General features: G+C 37.9%; 1 protein-coding gene and 1 non-coding gene across 2 annotated transcripts in view; one reads left to right on the top strand and one right to left on the bottom strand.

The window, feature by feature from the left end:
• Nucleotides 1-450: 450 nt before the first annotated feature.
• LOC111318949 (uncharacterized) overlaps nucleotides 451-22,454 on the top strand; it is a 119,537-nt gene continuing 97,533 nt past the window's right edge. Inside the window, exons 1-16 of the mRNA XM_088759153.1 lie at nucleotides 451-544; nucleotides 5,093-5,176; nucleotides 5,849-5,932; nucleotides 6,555-6,623; nucleotides 7,122-7,193; nucleotides 9,539-9,610; nucleotides 11,217-11,288; nucleotides 13,086-13,157; nucleotides 15,813-15,896; nucleotides 16,566-16,649; nucleotides 17,270-17,338; nucleotides 17,835-17,906; nucleotides 19,924-19,995; nucleotides 20,795-20,866; nucleotides 21,328-21,399; nucleotides 22,233-22,298. Coding sequence (XP_088615279.1) covers nucleotides 5,853-5,932; nucleotides 6,555-6,623; nucleotides 7,122-7,193; nucleotides 9,539-9,610; nucleotides 11,217-11,288; nucleotides 13,086-13,157; nucleotides 15,813-15,896; nucleotides 16,566-16,649; nucleotides 17,270-17,338; nucleotides 17,835-17,906; nucleotides 19,924-19,995; nucleotides 20,795-20,866; nucleotides 21,328-21,399; nucleotides 22,233-22,298 — 1,028 coding nt within the window. The 5' untranslated portion in view covers nucleotides 451-544; nucleotides 5,093-5,176; nucleotides 5,849-5,852. The remainder of the gene's footprint in view (nucleotides 545-5,092; nucleotides 5,177-5,848; nucleotides 5,933-6,554; nucleotides 6,624-7,121; nucleotides 7,194-9,538; nucleotides 9,611-11,216; nucleotides 11,289-13,085; nucleotides 13,158-15,812; nucleotides 15,897-16,565; nucleotides 16,650-17,269; nucleotides 17,339-17,834; nucleotides 17,907-19,923; nucleotides 19,996-20,794; nucleotides 20,867-21,327; nucleotides 21,400-22,232; nucleotides 22,299-22,454) is intronic.
• On the bottom strand, nucleotides 2,380-2,452 carry Trnac-aca (transfer RNA cysteine (anticodon ACA)). Its single transcript has one exon. It is a non-coding gene; the product is annotated as a tRNA-Cys (tRNA).

Below are 22,454 nucleotides of genomic sequence, written 5' to 3'. Positions count from 1 at the left end.
TGACCGGCAGTCGGAAACTTTCGTAATATTTGACGAAAAAGTGGCAGACAAGGCTCTGTTTTAGAGCCTGTTTTCAAAATTGCTAGAAAGTCCTTTCCAGCGAAAAGAGCTTCAAGCTACAGTCTGCTCTGGTTTCAGCGAACGAATTGTCGGAAACCACAATCAACATTCCTTAAGTGATCAGCCATGAATAATCTGGAGCGTTAACAAGCTTTGACACTCAAAACCACTAGATGAAAGACGTCCAGGCGATAGCCAATCGTATTTATATGCGTTGTAAGCGCGACGCAAAAGGTAATCTCTTTTTCTTAGGCTGTAGTTTCTTCTGTCCGAGTGCCAAACTTCACCGAAAACGAAGGACTGCTCGCAGTCTACAGTTTACAATACTTTCATGATGAACATACCTTAACCTCTAATTGATTATCAGTGAGTGAATAGGTTTCACAAAACTTCCTTATTTTTTGTTTTGTAGTGACTTGTCCAATAACCAACTAGAGCAATTACCTCCACAAGCTTTCAGAGACAATCCTCGTCTTAGAGAGCTGTAAGTAAGACTTCCTTATTGTGTAAGTGACATTTGGTAGCAGCTGTGCCTATGTTCAAGAGTTGGATAACTTTCCAGTCGTCTATTTGGGTTTTATAGATAACAATAGCACAATTGATTAAGAGAGGCTTATCACTCAATTTAAAAATAGTTCTTCAAACGTATGTGGTAAAGGAATTGTTTTTTCCCCTTTTTTTCCTGTGCTCTGAAAATCTTGATGATTTTATATCAATGCTCCATTTGGTATACGCAATTGTTCGTTTCTCGACATTCTTGTGTCATTATTAACCCGATGGCTGTGTGACATAGGCCATAGTTATCTACGGATCTTTTCCCAAACGCGGTGTAGTAACCAACTGCTAAGCATGTCAGGTAAAATTTCAGAAAAGGAAGAAATCTGGCATTCTTCGACTCGGGGACGGTATCGTTTGCTCCAGGTTGCCAATGATGAAAACTTTTACTCCCAAGGTGGCACTCCATCAGTATGACACACACTTTAATGTTCAAAAGTAATATAGACTGTCAGAAACTGTCACTGACATATATAAGGACTAGCTATTTGGCCTTTTCGTCATGGAGGTCACATTAAACATCACGCTCAAAATTTGCTTTGCCTGAGAACATATTGTAGATATCGAAGTTGTACATATACCCGGCACTTAACACCTTTTACATGTACATATATGTTGTTCTCTTTGGTTACAAGGAAGTCATCTGAAAATGAGAAAAAGGCATTGCCACCAAGAGAATAACCAAGTAATCAAACAAAGTATAAGCATAGTTTCCGCAGAGCGAGTAATATTAGTGACGCATGCAAGGAAAAAGGAGAAAGAGGTGAGAGAAAAGTAGTTGATTGGTAAAGTTGCTAGTGGACCAGTAATTACAACACCAAGAAAAAAACTATATCAATAATATAGCAAAAATTAGTTTTGCCGGTACAGGTAGGCAACTCTACTCTAAGTTTTGTTGGTACTGTAAGTAAATGTAACTACTTGTCCGCAAAAGTATGAAATATAACTATGACCACAGTTTAAAAAAATATATTTGTAAAAACAAAGATGATCAAATTTGAGGAAATTAGCTTTTAGACAAGTACTCAAACCTCATACTAAGTTATGATGACTTGTCGACCATAAGGACCCCTCAAACAACCGGTTAAAGAATCAACAACCACGAGTGTTGCTGGCATTAGACTTTTCTTCTGGTCGGATTTAACGATGTTAGTCAAACTCTTCCGTTGCACATAAAATAAGGCCCATTTATTTTACAATTCATTCTCCTTCAGGTGAGGGCACGACTCAACCAAACCGGGGGGATGCCTGCGAGGGGTCTGGAATTGATATAATTATAGGTGCTAGGCCCCTGGGTTTTATTTGAGGCCTCCAACTTTCTTTAGGGCGAAGAGGTGTTTATTCTACAGGGCTAAAAACAAGGGCCCGCTTCCGATTCGATATTTAGGAAAACAGTTCCGACAATATTAGTTGTCTTACCATTATTTTTTATGTAAAGACGAAATAAACAATTTTTAATAGAAAAGAAAAATCGAGTTTCCAGATGGGATTTGAACCCACGACCCTCCGTGATCTAGTCAGATTTTCTAACCACTGAGCTACAGGAGATTCTATGATGAGCAAGGGTCAATTAGTCGGTATTCACTGGAACCGCATCACTCGGCTACACAGCCAAACATCAGCTAGCGCATAGAAGCTCACTAACAGAATCACGCTGTCACATTAAAGCATCACATGCATTAAAGCATCACATGCAGCCAACCAGCCTCCAAAGTGAGCATGTAAAGATGAAATAAACAATTTTTAATAGAAAAGAAAAATTGAGTTTCCAGATGGGATTTGAACCCACGACCCTCCGTGATGTAGTCGGATGCTCTAACCACTGAGCTACAGGAGATTCTATGGTGAGCAAGGGTCAATTAGTGGGTATTGACTGGAACCGCATCACGCGGCTTCACAACAAAAGTTTTAAACTGATGACAAGGATGATTGGTTGCACAATTAGCACCTCACATTTGCACATGTAATTATCACTTCACCATCCACGCACACGCCTATATAAATCTGTTGACATGCTTCATTAAATATTCTCTCTGAACAGATTCACTTAATTTTATCGTTGCAACAATTACCTCTTCGACCGTTTTGCGAGCTTTACCTTTACCCAGATGACCAGGTGTTACGAAAAGCACAACAATAGGTCACACAATCTTACTTGGTCTTGGATTATCAAGATTTAGCAAGCCAGGAAGGTCAGGTTAACTTGAATGAAGAGAAATGAACTTACAGAGATATTAACAAAAATGAGAAACACATTTTTAAAAAATCACAGTAGGCCATGCACTAAAATCTAAAAATTGACTTTTTACCCATTTTTCCATATTTCATTATCTTAATTATTAAGTCAAACCTTGCTCTTAGTTTTGATGTCATGTTTGTTTCACTGCACCGTGCAGGGATTTGACCTTGATCGTCTCTTTACTGCGGAAAAAGAGCCTGCAGTAAAGGAAAAGGCAGATTTCTACGGTAATATCTGGCACCTTAAAGCTCTGTTGTGATCTTTTTTTCAAATATAGCGACTTGTTTAATAACCAGTTAAAGGACTTGCCATCCAGACTGTTTCATCAGTTTCAAAAATTAACAAGTTTGTAACTACAGAACACTAAATACATCCCTCAGTATCTTAGGTTGCTGCCCCATAAATTTTCAATTATGTCACTCTCTGTGATGGTTTTAAGCATTTATCTACACTATGGCCTATCTTTTTTTCGGAATACAACGCTATAGACTATGAACAGTCCCTCGTTTGCAACAAATTTTGTCGCGCGAGTCCAAAAAACAAATCGGTGAAAGAAAAATTGAGGTAAGCGCGCCATGGGGAGCTCCGAGGGTGAGGGGCTCGGAAAGAAAGGACTACCGTCAGACTGAGCCCAAGAGTTTGACCTTGCGCAGTTCAAGAGTCGAAGTGGAGTCTCAACAACGAAACTCCCAAGAAGACAATTAGGAAGGGCGGGCCGGGAAAGGACCAATCGCGGTAAGGATCCCGGAGTAATTTAAAAATTACATGTCTTGCGCTCGATTTAAGCTTGGGCTCAGAATACGGAGCAATAACTTGACACTTAGAAGCTGCGTGAGGTGGAGTGCCGATCACGGTTCTCGAGTCACTATGACCGGCAGTCGGAAACTTTCGTAATATTTAACGAAAAAGTGGTAGACAAGGCTCTGCTTTAGAGCCTGTTTTCAAAATTGCTAGAAAGTCCTTTCCAGCGAAAAGAGCTTCAAGCTACAGTCTGCTCTGGTTTCAGCGAACGAATTGTCGGAAACCACAATCAACATTCCTTAAGTGATCAGCCACGATTAATCTGGAGCGATAACAAGCTTTGACCCTCAAAACCACTAGATGAAAGATGTCCAGGTGATAGCCAATCATATTTATATGCGTTGTAAGCGCGACGCAAAAGGTAATCTCTTTTTGTTAGGCTGTAGTTTCTTCTGTCCGAGTGCCAAACTTCGCCGAAAACGAAGGACTGCTCGCAGTCTACAGTTTACAATACTTTCATAATGAACATACCTTAACCTCTAATTGGTTATCAGTGAGTTCATATGATTCACAAAACTTCCTTATTTTTTGTTTTGTAGTGACTTGTCCAATAACCAACTAGAGCAATTACCTCCACAAGCTTTCAGACACAATCCCCGTCTTAGAGAACTGTAAGTAAGACTTCCTTATTGTGTAAGTGACATTCGATAGCAGCTGTGCCTAGGTTCAAGAGTTTGATAACTTTCCAGTCGTCTACTTGGGTTTCATAGATAACAATAGCACAATTGATTAAGAGAGGCTTATCACTCAATTTAAAAATAGTTTTTTAAACGTATGTGGTAAAGGAATTGTTTTTTCCCCTTTTTTTCCTGTGCTCTGAAAATCTTGATGATTTTATATCAATGCTCCATTTGGTATACGCAATTGTTCGCTTCTCGACATTCTTGTGTCATTATTAACCCGATGGCTGTGTGACATAGGCCATAGTTATCAAGGGATCTTTTCAGAAACGCGGTGTAGTAACCAACTGCTAAGCATGTTAGATAAAATTTCAGAAAAGGAAGAGATCTCGCATTATTCGACTCTGGGACGATATCGCTTGCTCCAGGTTGCCAATGATGAAAGCTTTTACTCCCAAGGTGGCACTCCATCAGTATGACACACACTTTTAATGTTCAAAAGTAATATAGACTACCACGACATAACTTTAAGAGTACTTTCTCCTTTGTTCATCGTCAATTACTCCATTTTTTTAAATTCTTGTTTATCCATGTAATCTATCATCTAAAGCCGTGGCCGATTGTGGTCTGTGTATCAGTTCATAGCCACAAGAACGGAATTCCTACCTTCAGAGTGTTAATTTATCCCACTTTACGGTCAGCAAAGTGTCTGTTCTTATGATAATTGCCATCATCTTCCAATTCCATAATTACAGTAGATAAAAGGATACACATTGGACCAACGTTTTCATAAATGGTTTTCTTGATGACACTTCAGATTCTTGAACAACAACAAGTTAAAGAATTTGTCTTCTGATCAACTTCCTTGTCGGATTTACTTGTTTAACAACCATACAAAACTGTAAGTGTGGTGGGTTTAGAATTCAGTGTCACTTTTCATTTCCTACCGAACACAACTGAAAATAAATAGCCTCTAAAATGACAATGAAGGAAGACCACAATTACAAAGACCTCTGTTAGTTTTATGTACACGGTATTAAACTACATGATACATACATATCAGCTCCATATTATGAAACACTTATTTTTTATCTTTAAAAAGGTGCTACAAAGTACGTCTAACCTACCCATGAAATAGTACAGACCTTTACTTCTAATATCTGAGTTATTGGAAGTGAAGGTCTGTACTATTTCATGAGTAGGTTAGGCGCACTGTGTAATATGCACCTTTTTAATGATAACAAATAAGTATGATAAGTTTGTTATCGTAGGTTCACTTGACACTTCCTGAGGACACCAAAAGCCAACGTCTTTCATTTTTTTACTTTTCATGTCGTTTATATAATCCACCGTCTCCCAAGCCAGGGGGTTGTAGGTTGTGGTTTTTTTGTTAGCCACGGAAACAAAACTACCACTTACAGAGCAACATTTATCCAGTCAGAAGTTTCTGCTCTTATAATGATTGCCTTCTTCTTCCAGTTCTGAATTAACAGTGCATTAAAAGAAACAAGATTCAACGAACTTGGCTCTAGCTGTTTTTTTTTTTTTTTTTTTTATTATTATTACACCGCAGATTCATGAACAGCAAACATTCAAAGAATTTCTCCTCTCGTCAACTTACTCGCTGGAAAAACTGGCGTAGCGACTTTAAAAACATGTAAGTGTGGTGTGTTCGGAATCCAGTTTCACTCATTAGATCTCGTAAATACAACAGCCCTGAAGTTCCAAAATTCAACAGGAAATAAATACTCTTTTGCCTTATGGCAATAAAGAAATACCACAATAACCACGACCTCAGATAATTTTTCCACATATTATTAACTGCACAATGATTTCATATCAGTTCCAAAGATTGGAAAGTTTTTTTTTGGTAGCTCAAAAAAATAACGTATTTTGCTAAGTGTTCTTTACCTAGTTAGAGAATATTATGGCCGCTTTTATTTGTACGTACAGGTAAGATAGCTTTTGCATTGTAGTTACAAAAATGATTAGACCTGTATCTTTCTTTTTTAGTCTTCATTAAAATCTATTGAACCAGAATCTTTCTAGTGCTATACCAGGCTAACAGGACCATACTTCCAAACTGCTTACAATCCCATAATACATATATGTCAGTGGACAACAACCAGAATTTTAATTCCATCGTAGATCATTTCTACTTTATTGTTTGACAAGAGTTTATGGTCTTCGAAGTTGTGAGTGGAAAAAAAAAATTAAGGCATTGAAACGCAGAGCTCTCCACTTCATATTTATGAAAATGAATGTAATGTCAAACACAGAACCCTGGACTTCAATAAACTGGAGACGTTGCCAAGTGACGTACTCAAGGCCCATAAGATATATGATCTGTGAGTACAGTTCTCTGATGTTCGCTGCGATGGCTACTATCCTCTAAATCAAAGGAGCCTTCGCTGACTGGTCATTATATTCCCAGTTTCATCCTTAATAGCTGTAAGCGTTTTCAATTATTTAAACCATTGAGACGGTACGCAAATTAAAAAAAAAAAATTGGCAAACGGTAAGTACTGAGAAGAATTAGTGAAAAATCAGTAAAAAGAAAACAAAAGAAGCAAGTCCTTGGTGTAGGGTGCCCCAATCCTCCTCCTTCCGCACGACCCAAAAAAGAACAAACTTCATTCATAATTAAAAATAGTTGGAGTTTCCTTTCCTGTTGTCTTATTGTAATTCCATCGATCAAAATCTACTGGATTGTAACCAAGTGATGAATAGTTTAATTAATTATTGCTAACACAAAAATGTAAGGTAACCTTTTTAAAATATTCCTTTTTAATTCCCTTCATTTGGTAAAAATTATGGAATTCTCGTAAATGCCAATAATTTTAAAGCTGGCTAGGAAACAGCAAGTCGAAGACATTACCTGAGGATCTGTTCGACGGGCAAACTGTGTTAAAATACTTGTGAGTAGTAAGAATCATCTTTTGTAACAATACCCATTTGGAAAGTAACCGACTGCTCTCTTTACCTGCTGACCGGGACACGAACATTTGTAAAAGCAGCAAATTTTAGCGTGGTCCTAAAAGTCGGGTATATGGATGAGGGCACTTTCCATTTGTTAAAACTGGCCGGCCCGAAGGAACTGGCTCTCACTCGTCAAAATAGAAAGGCCTAGGGAAATCAGCTCTTGCGTGGAATACACGCAAGAGCTGATTTAAAAAATATGACGGATTTAGCAACGAAAGTTTATAACATTCCGCCAACTTTTTCTTCACTTTCTTTCGCCGGAGGAGGAAACTCCTTTTAAGAACCATGTTGTTACGGGTTTCGCTGTCTTTTTTGTCAGTGGGCTCTGGGACCCACTCGGTCAGTTTTATTTCCCAGTCCCGTTCGGTTCACAGCTCGTGTGTTGCGTTTTAGTTTCGGTAGGTCTCACCTTAATTTATCACCTCAGCTTCTCAGTTCATCATTCAGCGCAGCCACATCCACGTAAGTCTTCATCGTTCCGTTATTTTATCGTTTTTGCCTTGTCGTATTTTCTGTTTTCTGTTTTCTGTTATCGTTTCATCGTTTTCTGTATTTATTTACATGTAGTTTCACCATTCGACAATGAAGGAAAATAAGCCATCGATTTGCATACTCTTCGTGTCTCGGTTGAACACTACGCTAAGAACGCGACACATGTAGAAGATGGATCTGTGTTTTTTTCAATTATGTGTATTTTTTCTCGGCGCAAACAGAGTTAAAGCTTAAAGGCGTGATATTTTTATTTCTAGTAAACTTACATCAACCGTAGGTCAGGTAACTAAACGCTGACAAACAAGAAATACAAGTACTTGGATCTTATAAGTTAATACTATAATTGTTCGGAACTTAAGCCTCCATCAAGTACTTTCAAACTGGGTAAAACAAAAATTTCTCGAAGAAGGCTTCCCTTGTATAATAGTATGCCAACATATACCGAGACGAAATGCTCAAAGTTTGGAAGTCACACTGCGCGGGTTAACCTTTGACACCTTTCACACTTTCGACCAGAAAATAGCCAAGATATTTAGGTGCTTTCCTGCTCCACGGGTATACAAGAGAGATTTTCGCGAGTGGAAATAGTCTGTGAAGTGGTTTGTTCAATAAATACTTAACAACACGAGGAAAAAACCAATAAACGGGGAAAACGAAAGCCGATTATTCCTCAATGCTTGCTTGTTTGATTGACAGTAAAAAGATAAGGTTGCTAGGCTGCCGTCTCAAAACATTGCTGTAAATTGTTTCTCAGCTTTATATTTTAGGCTTCCTTCTTTGACAGAATGTCCAGGAATCGAGCCATAACACCCATTTTCTCCTCGTGCATCCTTTTCTTCTTTGCATTCGTCAGAAAATCGACTACCTTCGCGGCCGATGACTTCGACCTCCGTTTCCTTTTTTTCTTTGGAACCCCTTTTACCAAGGACGATTCCTCGTCTTCATCCGTGGATGTAGAACCAGTGCTTGCTGTAACCAACGAGGAAACAGTCGCCGGTGAAATAGTTTTCGGGTCACTACTGAAAAGCAATGATATCTTGTCATTTAATTCACATTCCTCAAAGTCATTCCCCGTTTTGGCGTTGTGCCCTCTTACCTTTTTGTACTCCTGTAACTCTCACTGACGACTTGGTGTTGAATTGCTCTGCAACTTTATCCCATGCAGCTTTCTTTCACACTTTGTCTTTGTCGAAGAAGTCGGTTTTTTTCCCGTCGTGGGGATATCAATAGTTTGGTGCTCTTTGACGATCTCTTTAAGGTATTTTAGGGAAGAAATTAATCCTGTTTTCAATCAAAACAATGGACAAAATATTATACTCACCACGAGTCTGCGATCAACCTGCCGCCATTTTTCAACGCGTAGAATTCCCGCGCACTTCCCGCGTTCAGCGCCAGTTTGGCCAGAACCAGTTCTAACAGTTCTCAGAACTCGTGCGTTTCATTTACGGACGTACTAGTCCGACCGGCCAGTTATAACAAATGGAAAGCGTCCTAAGAGTCTCTGAATTGCACTCAGAAATTATTTTTTTTTTAGAAACATTCCTCAGTGATCACCGACTTACGAATAAGTCTAGAGTCCAATGGAGTATGAGAGCGAATGGGAACGAACTCAAGCGATTTGGCCTAACCGTTAAATTTTTAGGCCCGGTCTTTCGTGTTCACACCTTTTCAGAAAATTTACTTGAAATGGACAGTTTGTGGCCTAATTTTTAGCATTTCTTGACTTTGCAAATTTCTCATCGGCTAGTTTGAAAACGAAAGTTGACTGTTTCTGTATTAAAAACCCTAGGCGTTTGGTCAGCAACCAGCTCGAGAAGCTACCCCGCAACATATTTTATGGATTCACCGACTTGAAGAAACTGTAACTAATATTATTTTTCGTAAATCAGGTTTAAATGCTAACTTAAACTTTACTCTGTAATACGTTGTGCAAATGCAAAAACTGAGCCTTGGAGTAGTAACGAAAATTGGTGCGTGATCATTCACGGGATTATGATGCACCAAAGGAGCCTTCTTAACCTCGCTAGAAATGATTGTTTTGAACAACCTTTTCTGAAATGGTCATTAAAGTACTGCGGTTAAAAAGTTGTTCTCAGTTAAATGTATTTCCGCCAATCTCGAAAGCAGTTCCAGACTTTTGTTAGAAATGCCGCCAATGATGTTTCAAATCTATCAAATTTAACACAAAGAGGAAGAATACTCGGGCTTAGATTTTATCAATTTCTTTTTCCCGTGGTTTTCCCACCTACTTATGTATTTCTATCTTACAATCGTTTGCGATTACCTCCAATGTTTTATAATATTTTAAGATTATTAGCCAGTGGCGGATTAAAATTTTAGATTCTGATTTCAAAATTATCCACACTCGGCAGAGAGGATAAATCTGTTGATAATAAATGGAAGAAGATGAACAAGCGTCTTAGACTTAGACTTGTTTCTCCTCTTCCTCTTACTATCGTAGCCTTCTCCTACTAATTATAAAAGCTCATAAAACGTTCGAGGCAATTGCAAACATTTTTAAGATAGAAATTATTAAAAGGTGATATAGCGACGCACTAAATCTTGCTGACCTTGAAATTCTTAGCGATTGGCGGAAACAAGCTTGCGTGAATTTTGCTAATTCCTGCCATGTGTCAGGAACACTTAGTAGTCTCTTTCAGGTTCCGCTGGTTGATTACCACGGTTATAATTTGCGCTCAGGCTCACAATCGTATAAGGCCTCTACTGGCAAATGCAAAAGCTATATTGATTTTATAACTGTCAAATTTCAAAATGTATGTCGTGACCGCCCCCTGTAATTCAGTTGTAACTACAATAGGGTTGAATAAACGATTGATTGATTGATTGATTGATTGATTTTCTAATCTAGCCTTTCGAATCTTTGTTTTCCGTGGTAAAAATATTTAGTTCGTTGTCTTGATTAATATCAACACGTCGAACAGAAGTATTACTTCTGAGAAAACTAACCGGAATTTGTCGAGGAAGTCTTCGTGCCTCAGAAAAGGATACCTATGAGATTCTCTACCAATAAGATTTTCTCAATGAAATGAGATTTGCCACGAAAAAGGATACCCAAGAAATCACTATGTAATATATACCTACGTATTAATTTAAGGAATATGAATACGCCGCTCTCCTTATAAGCAGAACAGAGACTTGTCAAAAAATCAAAATTACGACATTATCGTTAGAAGTCTTTTGTCAATTGTCAATTGATTAGAATCATTTGAAACGGACGCTTGCGATCTTATGTTTGCAAACTCATGCGTACAGAAGATTTAAAGAAATTTTCACTGAAAACTCTCCTTGCCATGTAAAAGGATAACCAGGAGATAACCATGTAATACTTACCACCCTATCCTTTTGATAAAAACTAACTAGTTTTCCTTGAAAGCATATTGCTATAGCCCTAATCGTCATTGAGTGCTAGGACTTGACACTTGTATTATGTTTAATGTTGGTGACAGGGACTTGTCTAAAAATCAGTTAAAGACATTACCGCCAGGAGTTTTCAATCACATGACTTGGCTTCGTCGGCTGTAAGTAGCCTTCTTGAAACAAATCCAATTCCGCCGCTACTCATAAGGATGCCCAAAAGAGCAATTTGAAATCCCTCTAACGCCCTACTTAATTAACGAGAAGTAACCCCCTTTCATTAAGGGTACTTTGCTAATATCTCAATCATAGATGACTAAAGCCTGAAATTTCTATGAAGTCCTTTCTCGGTTACAGGGACTTGTCAAGAAATGAGATAGAAACATTACCATCAGGAGTATTTAAATACTTAAACTACTCGATTTGGCTTTGTAGGCTGTAAGCATTCTTTTTTACATGCAATTGCACTGATACCTGGATTATCATATTTTCAAATGCCCTGTATGTACTTTTTTTGAAATAAACCGTTTCTTTTTACCGCCGATTTCATGTGAACAACACGATGGGAGCGTTTTAAGAGGTGCAAAACCAACGAAATCGGCCATTTCTTCCCTTAGTCTTCCTTTCAATGTGATAGGCGATGACAAACATGTTACAGGAATCTAAAAGGAATATCTAATCAATGATTTATATGTAGAAATGGCACAACTCACCGAAGAATGGCGTGCCAAAAAAAAAATCAACACGACTAAGATTATTACTTGTCTCAGTGCATAACTATGCTCAGAGTTACTTTGATAGTCTCTTTATTGCGGAAAAAGAGCCTGCAGTAAGGGAAAAGGCAGATTTCTACGGTAATATCTGGCACCTTAAAGCTCTGTTGTGATCTTTTTTCAAATATAGCGACCTGTTTAATAACCAGTTGAAGGACTTGCCATCCAGACTGTTTGATCAGTTTCAAAAACTAACAAGTCTGTAATTACAGAACACCAAATATACCCCTCAGTAGCTTAAGCTGCTGCCCCATAAATTTTCAATTATGAAACTCTCTGTGATGGTTTTAAGCATTTATCTACAATATGGCCCATCTTTTTTTCGAAATACAACGCTATAGACTATGAACAGTCCCTCGTTTGCAACAAAGTTTGTCGCGCGAGTCCAAAAAAAAAGTTGGTGAAAGAAAAATTGAGGTAAGCACGCCATGGGGAGCTCCGAGGGTGAGGGGCTCGGAAAGAAAGGACTATAGACTGAGCCCAAGAGTTTGACCCTGCGCAGTTCAAGAGTCGAAGTCGAGTCTCAACAACGAAACTCCCAAGAAGGCAATTAGGAAGGGCGGGCCGGGAAAGGACCAATCGCGGTAAGGATCCCGAAGTAATTTAAAAATTACATGTCGTGCGCTCGATTTAAGCTTGGGCTCAGAATACGGAGCCATAAGTTGACACTTAGAAGCTGCGTGAGGTGGAGTGCCGATCACGGTTCTCAAATCACTATGACCGGCAGTCGGAAACTTTCGTAATATTTGACGAAAAAGTGGCAGACAAGGCTCTTTTTTAGAGCCTGTTTTCAAAATTGCTAGAAAGTCCTTTCCAGCGAAAAGAGCTTCAAGCTACAGTCTGCTCTGGTTTCAGCGAACGAATTGTCGGAAACCACAATCAACATTCCTTAAGTGATCAGCCAGGATTAATCTGGAGCATTAACAAGCTTTGACACTCAAAACCACTAGATGAAAGATGTCCAGGCGATAGCCAATCGTATTTATATGCGTTGTAAGCGCGACGCAAAAGGTAATCTCTTTTTGTTAGGCTAAGTTTCTTCTGTCCGAGTGCCAAACTTCGCCGAAAACGAAGGACTGCTCGCAGTCTACAGTTTACAATACTTTCATAATGAACATACCTTAACCTCTAATTGATTATCAGTGAGTTAATATGATTCACAAAACTTCCTTATTTTTTGTTTTGTAGTGACTTGTCCTATAACCAACTAGAGCAATTACCTCCACAAGCTTTCAGAGACAATCCCCGTCTTAGAGAGCTGTAAGTAAGACTTCCTTATTGTGTAAGTGACATTTGATAGCAGCTGTGCCTAGGTTCAAGAGTTGGATAACTTTCCAGTCATCTATTTGGGTTTCATAGATAACAATAGCACAATTGATTAAGAGAGGCTTATCACTCAATTTAAAAATAGTTCTTCAAACGTATGTGGTAAAGGAATTGTTTTTCCCCTTTTTTCCTGTGCTCTAAAAATCTTGATGATTTTATATCAATGCTCCATTTGGTATACGCACTTGTTCGTTTCTCGACATTCTTGTGTCATTATTAACCCGATGGCTGTGTGACATAGGCCATAGTTATCTACGGATCTTTTCCCAAACGCGGTGTAGTAACCAAGTGCTAAGCATGTCAGGTAAAATTTCAGAAAATGAAGAAATCTGGCATTCTTCGACTCGGGGACGGTATCGTTTGCTCCAGGTTGCCAATGATGAAAGCTTTTACACCCAAGGTGGCACTCCATCAGTATGACACACACTTTTAATGTTCAAAAGTAATATAGACTACCACGACATAACTTTAAGAGTACTTTCTCCTTTGTTCATCGTCAATTACTCCATTTTTTTAAATTCTTGTTTATCCGTGTAATCTATCATCTAAAGCCGTGGCCGATTGTGGTCTGTGTATCAGTTCATAGCCACAAGAAAGGAATTGGTACCTTCAGAGTGTTAATTTATCCCACGTTACGGTCAGCAAAGTGTCTGTTCTTCAAGTGTCAGTCCGCACGTCAAGCTTTATCTCATACCCTAGCTGAACTAATGAACATGTCCATTTCAACTGGTATCTATCCCCACAAATTAAAGCATGCTGTAGTAATTCCAATTTATAAAACGGATGATGAAACTGACCCAAACAATTATCGCCCAATATCGTTACTGTCCGTGTTTAATCGAATATTCGAAAAACTAATGTACAAACGCCTAAAATCTTTTATAAATAAAAATGATATATTTTTCACATCGCAATATGGATTTAGAGAGAACTGCTCAACTCAACATGCAATTCTGGATATTCTAAATACAATTCAAAACAACATTGATAAAAAATTATATTCCTGTGGCATTTTCATTGACTTGAAAAAGGCCTTCGACACAGTTGATCATTCGATTTTGTTGCATAAATTACACCATTATGGAATTAGAGGATTGATTAATGACTGGTTCTCATCATACTTGTCTGTCAGGATGCAATCAACCCAAATCGGTTCTATTGTCTCTAGCAAAGAGAGAATAGTGTGTGGAGTCCCTCAAGGTTCTATACTTGGTCCGCTTCTTTTCTTAATTTATGTCAATGACATGCATCGTTCCTCTAAAAAGTTTGACTTTTACCTATTTGCTGATGATACCAATTTACTATATGCAGAAAAAGATCTAAAGAAACTTGAAGTTGTCGTCAATGAAGAGATATTAAAGTTGTGTGAATGGCTGAATTCAAATAAATTATCTCTTAACGTATCCAAATCTAATTTCGTTATTTTTCATCCTTATCAACACAAACTATACCGAGAAGTAAACCTTAAAATACTTGATAATAACTCGGAGCAATTGGTATCTCTTGAACGTAAGACATATGTTAAATACCTAGGTGTTCTCATTGACGGTAATCTCTCCTGGAAGCATCATATTAACTACATTTCCACGAAAATAAGCAAAGGTATCGGTATTGTTGCAAGGCTAAGACACTTGGTACCGCTCACTACTCTTATAAACATTTACCGCTCGCTCATTGAACCGTATATTTCCTATGGCCTCGTTGCTTGGGGCCAAGCCGCCAATACTCATCTAAACAAAATCGTCATTTTACAAAAGCGGGTTCTTCGTCTAATGCACTTTTCCGATTATACATCTCACAGTGCTCCTCTTTTTAGTCGTTCGGGAATTCTACCGATAAAAATGCTTTACTTCAAATTGGTTGCCTCTCTGTTACATGACATCAAAAATTGCTGTGCTCCTCTCAATATTTCTGAACTTTTTACTCACTCTGAACAGGTTCATTCCTACTCTACTCGTTTCTCAGTAGCTGGAAGCTTTTATATAAAACAGGCGAGAACAAATCATCAGTTGTTTTCCTTTTCTAGAGTTGGTGCGAAAATATGGAATGGCATCCCCCCTGAAATTCGTAAGCTAAAGAAAGCACCTTTTAAACGTGAGCTAACTCACTTGCTTTTGAAAATTCTTGAAATTGAGGAGATGAATGTTGACTTGCGCTACCTTGACCTTTCTAGCTTATATTTGTATTTCAACTGATTAGCTTTCTCTTTGACCTGTTAAAAACTCCCTTGTGTGACTGGCTCAGTTAAAACCTTTAACATGATTTTACTACTATTATTTATTATTTATTTTTATTTGCTCATTTATTTATTTATTTCATTGTTGCGTGTGTGTGTGCGTGTGTGTGTGTGTGTGTGTGTGAGCCTATACAGTGTCTGTTTAGGTAGCCCGCCTAGAATAGCTTTGCTAACTGCGGGCTACAAAAGCCTTTATTTCTTTCATTTTAAAAAAAAAAAATAAAGTCAATGTTGTTGTTGTTGTTGTTGTTCTTATGATAATTGCCACCATCTTCCAATTCCATAATTACAGTAGATAAAAGGATAAACATTGGACCAACTTTTCATAAATGGTTTTCTTGATGACACTTCAGATTCTTGAACAACAACAAGTTAAAGAATTTGTCTTCTGATCAACTTCCTTGTCGGAATTACTTGTTTAACAACTATACAAAACTGTAAGTGTGGTGGGTTTAGAATTCAGTGTCACTTTTCATTTCATACCGAACACAACTGAAAATAAATAGCCTCTAAAATGACAATGAAGAAAAACCACAATTACAAAGATCTCTGTTAGTTTTATGTACACTGTATTAAACTACATGATACATACATAACAGCTCCATATCATGGAACACTTATTTTTTATCTTTAAAAAGGTGCTACAAAGTACGCCTAACCTACCCATGAAATAGCACAGACCTTCACTTCTAATATCTGAGTTATTGGAAGTGAAGGTCTGTATTATCTCATGAGTAGGTTAGTAGGTTAGGCGCACCGTGTAATATTCACCTTTTTAATGATAACAAATAAGTATGATAAGTTTGTTATCGTAGGTTCACTTGACACTTTCTGAGGACACCAGAAGCCAACTTCTTTCATTTTTTTACTTTTCATGTCGTTTATATAATCCACCGTCTCCCAAGCCAGGGGGTTGTAGGTTGTGGTTTTTTTATTAGCCACGGAAACAAAACTACCACTTACAGAGCTACATTTATCCAGTCAAAAGTTTCTGCTCTTATAATGATTGCCTTCTTCTTCCAGTTCCGAATTAACAGTGCATTAAAAGAAACAAGATTTAACAAACTTGGTACTAGCTGTTTTTTTTTATTATTATTACACCGCAGAATCATGAACATCAAACATTCAAAGAATTTGTCCTCTCGTCAACGTACTCGCTGGAAACACTGGCGTGGCGACTTCAAAAACCTGTAAGTGTGGTGTGTTCGGAATCCAATTTCACTCTTTAGATCTCGTAAATACAACAACCCTGAAGTTCCAAAATTCAACAGGAAATAAATACTCTTTTGCGTTATGGCAATAAAGAAATACCACAATAACCACGACCTCAGATAATTTTTCCACATATTATTAACTGCACAATGAATTCATATCAGTTCCAAGGATTGGAAATTTGTTTTTGGTAGCTCAAAAAAATAGCGTATTTTGCTAAGTGTTCTTTACCTAGTTAGAGAATATTATGGCCGCTGTTATTTGTACGTACAGGTATGATAGCTTTTGCATTGTAGTTACAAAAATGATTAGACCTGTATCTTTCTTTTTTAGTCTTCATTAAAACCTTTTGAACCAGAATCTTTCTAGTGCTATACCAGGCTAACAGGACGATACTTCCAAACTGCTTACAATCCCATAATACATATATGTCAGTGGACAACAACCAGAATTTTAATTCCATCGTAGATCATTTCTACTTTATTGTTTGACAAGAGTTTATGGTCTTCGAAGTTGTGAGTGAAAAAAAAAATTAAGGCATTGAAACGTAGAGCTCTACACTTCATATTTATGGAAATGAATGTAATGTCAAACACAGGACCCTGGACTTCAATAAACTGGAGACGTTGCCAAGTGACATATTCAAGGCCCATAAGATATATGATCTGTGAGTAAAGTTCTCTGATGCTCGCTGCAGTGGCTAGTATCCTTTAAATCAAAGGAGCCTTCGCTGACTGGTCATTATATTCCCAGTTTCATCCTTGATAACTGTAAACGTTTTCGATTATTTAAACCATTGAGACCGTACGCAAATTAAAAAAAAAATTGGCAAACGGTAAGTACTGAAAAGAATTAGTGAAAAATCAGTAAAAAGAAAACAAAAGAAGCAAATCCTTGGTGTAGGGTGCTCCAATCCTCCTCCTTCTGCACAACCCAAAAAAGAACAAACTTCATTCATAGTTAAAATTAGTTGGAGTTTCCTTTCTTGTTGTCTTATTTTAATTCCATCAATCAAAATCTACTGGATTGTAACCAAGTGATGAATAGTTTAATTAATTATTGCTAACACAAAAATGTAAGGTAACCTTTTTAAAATATTCCTTTTTAATTCCTTTTATTTGGTAAAAATTATGGAATTCTCGTAAATGCCAACAATTTTACAGCTGGCTAGGAAACAACAAGTTGAAGACATTACCTGAGGATCTGTTTGTCGGGCAAACTGTGTTAAAATACTTGTGAGTAGTAAGAATCATCTTTTGTAACAATACCCATTTGGAAAGTAACCGACTGCTCTCTTTACCTGCTGACCGGGACACGAACATTTGTAAAAGCAGCAAATTTTAGCTTGGTCCCAAAAGTCGGGTATATGAATAAGGGCACTTTCCATTTGTTAAAACTGGCCGGCCCGAAGGAACTGGCTCTCACTCGTCAAAATAGAAAGGCCTAGGGAAATCAGCTCTTGCGTGGAATACACGCAAGAGCTGATTTAAAAAACATGACGGATTTAGCAAGGAAAGTTTATAACATTCCACCAACATTTTCTTGACTTTCTTTCGCCGGAGGAGGAAACTCCTTTTAAGAACCATGTAGAAGATGAATTTGTGTTTTTTCAATTATGTGTATTTTTTCTCGGCGCAAACAGAATTAAAGCCTAAAGGCGTAATATTTTTATTTCTAGTAAGCTTACATCAACCGTAGGTCAGGTAACTAAACGCTGACAAACAAGAAATACAAGCACTTGGATCTTATAAGTTAATATTATAATTGCTCAGAACTTAAGCCTCTATCAAGTACTTTCAAACTGGGTAAAACAAACATTTCTCGAAGAAGGCTTCCCTTGTACAATAGTATGCCAACATATACCGAGACGAAATGCTCAAAGTTTGGAAGTCGCACTGCGCGGGTTAACCTTTGACACCTTTCACACTTTCGACCAGAAAATAGCCAAGATATTTAGGCGCTTTCCTGTTCCACGGGTATACAAGAGAAATTTTCGCGAGTAGAAATAGTCTGTGAAGTGGTTTGTTCAATAAATCCTTAACAACACGAGGAAAAAACCCATAAACGGGGAAAACGAAAGCCGATTATTCCTCAATGCTTGCTTGTTTGATTGACAATAAAAAGATAAGGTTGCTTGGCTGCCGTCTCAAAACCTTGCTGTAAATTGTTTCTCAGCTTTATATTTTAGGCTTCCTTCTTTGACAGAATGTCCAGGAATCGAGCCATAACACCCATTTTCTCCTCGTGCATCCTTTCCTTCTTTGCATTCCGTCAGAAAATCGACTACCTTCGCGACCGATGACTTCGACCTCCGTTTCCTTTTTTTTTCTTTGGAACCGCTTTTGCCAAAGACGATTCCTCGTCTTCATCCGTGGATGCAGAACCAGTGCTTGCTGTAACCAACGAGGAAACAGTCGCCGGTGAAATAATTTTCGGGTCACTACTGAAAAGCAATGATAGCGTGTCATTTAATTCACATTCCTCGATGTCATTCCCCGTTTTGGCGTTGTACCCTCTTACTTTTTTGTACTTCTCCTCTAATTTTTTCCATTTGTTTGACCACTGTTCTCCTGTAACTCTCACGGACGACTTGGTGTTGAATTGCTCTGCAACTTTATCCCATGCAGCTTTCTTTCATACTTTGCCTTTGTCGAAGAAGTCGGTTTTTTTCCCGTCGTGGGGAAATCAATAGTTTGGTGCTCTTTGACGACCTCTTTAAGGCATTTTAGGGAAAGCAATTAATCCTGTTTTCAATCAAAACAATGGATAAAATATTATACTCACCACGAGTCTGCGATCAACCTGCCGCCATTTTTCAACGCGTAGAATTCCCGCGCACTTCCCGCGTTCAGCACCAGTTTGGCCAGAACCAGTTCTAACAGTTCTCAGAACTCGTGCGTTTCATTTACGGACGTACTACTCCGAACGGCCAGTTATAACAAATCGAAAGCGCTCTAAGAGTCTCTGAATTGCACTCAGAAATTATTTTTTTCTTAGAAACATTCCTCAGTAATCACCGACTTACGAATAAGTCTAGAGTCAAATGGAGTACGAGAACGAATGGGAAGGAACTCAAGCGATTTGGCCTTACCGTTAAATTTTTTGGCCCGGTTTCTTGTGTTCACACCTTTTCAGAAAATTTACTTGAAATGGTCAGTTTGTAGCTTAATTTTTAGCATTTCTTGACTTTGCCAATTTCTTATCGGCTAGTTTGAAAACGAAAGTTGACCGTTTCTGTGTTTAAAACCCTAGGCGTTTGGTCGGCAACCAGCTTGAGAAGCTACCCCGCAACATATTTTACGGATTGACCGACTTGGAGAAACTGTAACTAATATTATTTTTCGTAAATCAGGTTTAAATGCTAACTTAAACTTTACTCTGTAATACGCTGTGCAAAAGCAAAAACTGAGCCTTGGAGTGGTAACGAAAATTGGTGCGTGATCATTCACGGGATTATGATGCAATAAAGGAGCCTTCTTAACCTAGCTAGAAATGATTGTTTTGAACAACCTTTTCTGAAATGGTCATTAAAGTACTGCGGTTAAAAAGTTGTTCTCAGTTAAATGTTTTTCCCCCCGTCTGGAAAGCAGTTCCAGACTTTTGTTAGAAATGCCGCCAATGATGTTTCAAATCTATCAAATTTAACACAAAGAGGAAGAATACTCGGGCTTAGATTTTATCAATTTCTTTTTCCCGTGGTTTTCACACCTACTTATGTATTTCTATCTTACAATCGTTTGCGATTACCTCCAATGTTTTATAATATTTTAAGATTATTAGCCAGTGGCGGATTAAAATTTTAGAGGCTGATGTCCAAATTATCCCACTCGGCGGAGAGGATAAATCTGTTGATAATAAATGGAAGAAGATGAACAAGCGTCTTAGACTTAGACTTGTTTCTCCTCTTCCTCTTATTATCGTAGCCTTCTCCTACTAATTATAAAAGCTCATAAAACGTTTGAGGCAATTGCAAATATTTTTAAGATAGAAATTATTAAAAGGTGATAAGATTTACGGAAAACAAAATTTGACATTTTAAACCCGTGTATTCTCCTCTCTGTTTTCTTCCCCTTTCTTGCAATTAACACATTTTCCAAAAAACTGTGCAACGTCTTATTGTCAGGGACCTATCTTACAACCAGTTACCCAACTTGACTCGAGGTGTTCTCAGCACAAACACCAAGCTGAAAGAATTGTGAGTAGCGATATTTCTATTGATAACCAGTTACAACTCTTGCTAATCATAATCCACTATATATTACCTTACCTTTCAATCATATCAGCCATTTTTGCCTCCACCTGAGATACTCTCAGAATGCTCTCCAGATGGTGTTTTGTTATTTATAAATTTAAAAAAGAACTCTAATTGATTCCTCGTAAAGAGCCGGGGATTTCACTAGATTTCCTCAATGTCACAGTTTTACTGAATGGAATCAATTTAGCCATCACGTTCTATTTCTCCATGTTGTTGATTCCTTAACTCTGCTCAAGTTTTCTAGGTACTATCTCAAATGCTAAATACATATAAGTAAAAAATATATTAGGGGATGATAAACCTCTAACCCTTACTCAGCACCTACTGGAAGGGTGAGGAAAAACAAGTACTGAAATTTGTCTGACAGTTAGCTTAGCCTTTCTTCCAATTACTATCTGAAGGGATTTGTCAAACAACAGGATTAAGGGCTTGCCCCTGGATATCTTTGGCAACCTCACTCAGTTGAAACGGCTGTAAGTGGCATCCAATTCGTATTAGGGTACTCATGCACGGTAAATTGAGTTTTTCACCAAGCATTAGGTCAAGATAGCTGGATATTTTGCGTTTTTAGGGAACTAGACGAAGGGATTATGATCTGTAAAAGTACGAATAAAATTTGACCAACTCTTACAGCATTTTCTTTCACGTAACTAGTGGTTATGTAGGTGCGCTAATAACAGGAAGAGGTAATGCTTTTATGGGAGAGCTCAAAACAAACAAAAATTCCTTTGTCATATGGCTGACTTGATACAGTCTCGTTACAGTGATACTGAGAAGAGAAATCTTCTGACAACATCCAGCGAGCGTGCAAAGGACACCTATATTCCAAACTGAATAAAGGCTGATAGTTTCGAAAGAAACTGTTTGGGGCTGCGTCGGTGGGAGTAACGAAATAATTTGGATATATCAACAAAGTTGAAATGGTAAATTGGCCACCGTAATGATTACAAAAGCTGACGTTTCGAGCGTTAGCCCTTCGTCGGAGCGACGTCGTCGCTCCGACGAAGGGCTAACGTCGCTCCGACGAAGGGCTAACGCTCGAAACGTCAGCTTTTGTAATCATTACGGTGGCCAATTTACCATTTCAACTTTGTTGATATATCCAATATATTCCAAACTATCAGGGATCAAATGTAAAAAGTGTTGTTACGTATAGTCCCATAAAATTTACTTTGCGAAAGCTGAACTAACAGATCGTGTTTCTTTTAAAAATTATGGTCATCATCCATATACTAGAATGTTCATTTCAAGAAACCATGAAAATAACTTAACTCTTCTACTTTTTCTCTTTCATTTTTCCCGGCAGCTTTCTGTCCAGTAACAGAATTCAGCATTTGCCAAGGCTCAAAAATCTCTCCGAGATAGAAACATTGTAGGTAGTTCATGTTTGTAATTAACGGAGGCTGAGGCAATGAGTGTATCATACAATCTTCATTATAAACAGGAAGCTTTTTAAATAGTTTATCATTTTCGCCGAGGATCACTACTGACTTTAGCAAGTTACGAGAGTCTTTTTAAGATTCAAGTA

Source organism: Stylophora pistillata, chromosome 1 (genome assembly GCF_964205215.1).
Source record: "Stylophora pistillata chromosome 1, jaStyPist1.2, whole genome shotgun sequence".
NCBI classification, from domain to species: domain Eukaryota; kingdom Metazoa; phylum Cnidaria; class Anthozoa; order Scleractinia; family Pocilloporidae; genus Stylophora; species Stylophora pistillata.
The sequence above is the reverse complement of the archived record's forward strand: the minus strand, read 5'-3'. Positions and strand labels throughout refer to the sequence as shown.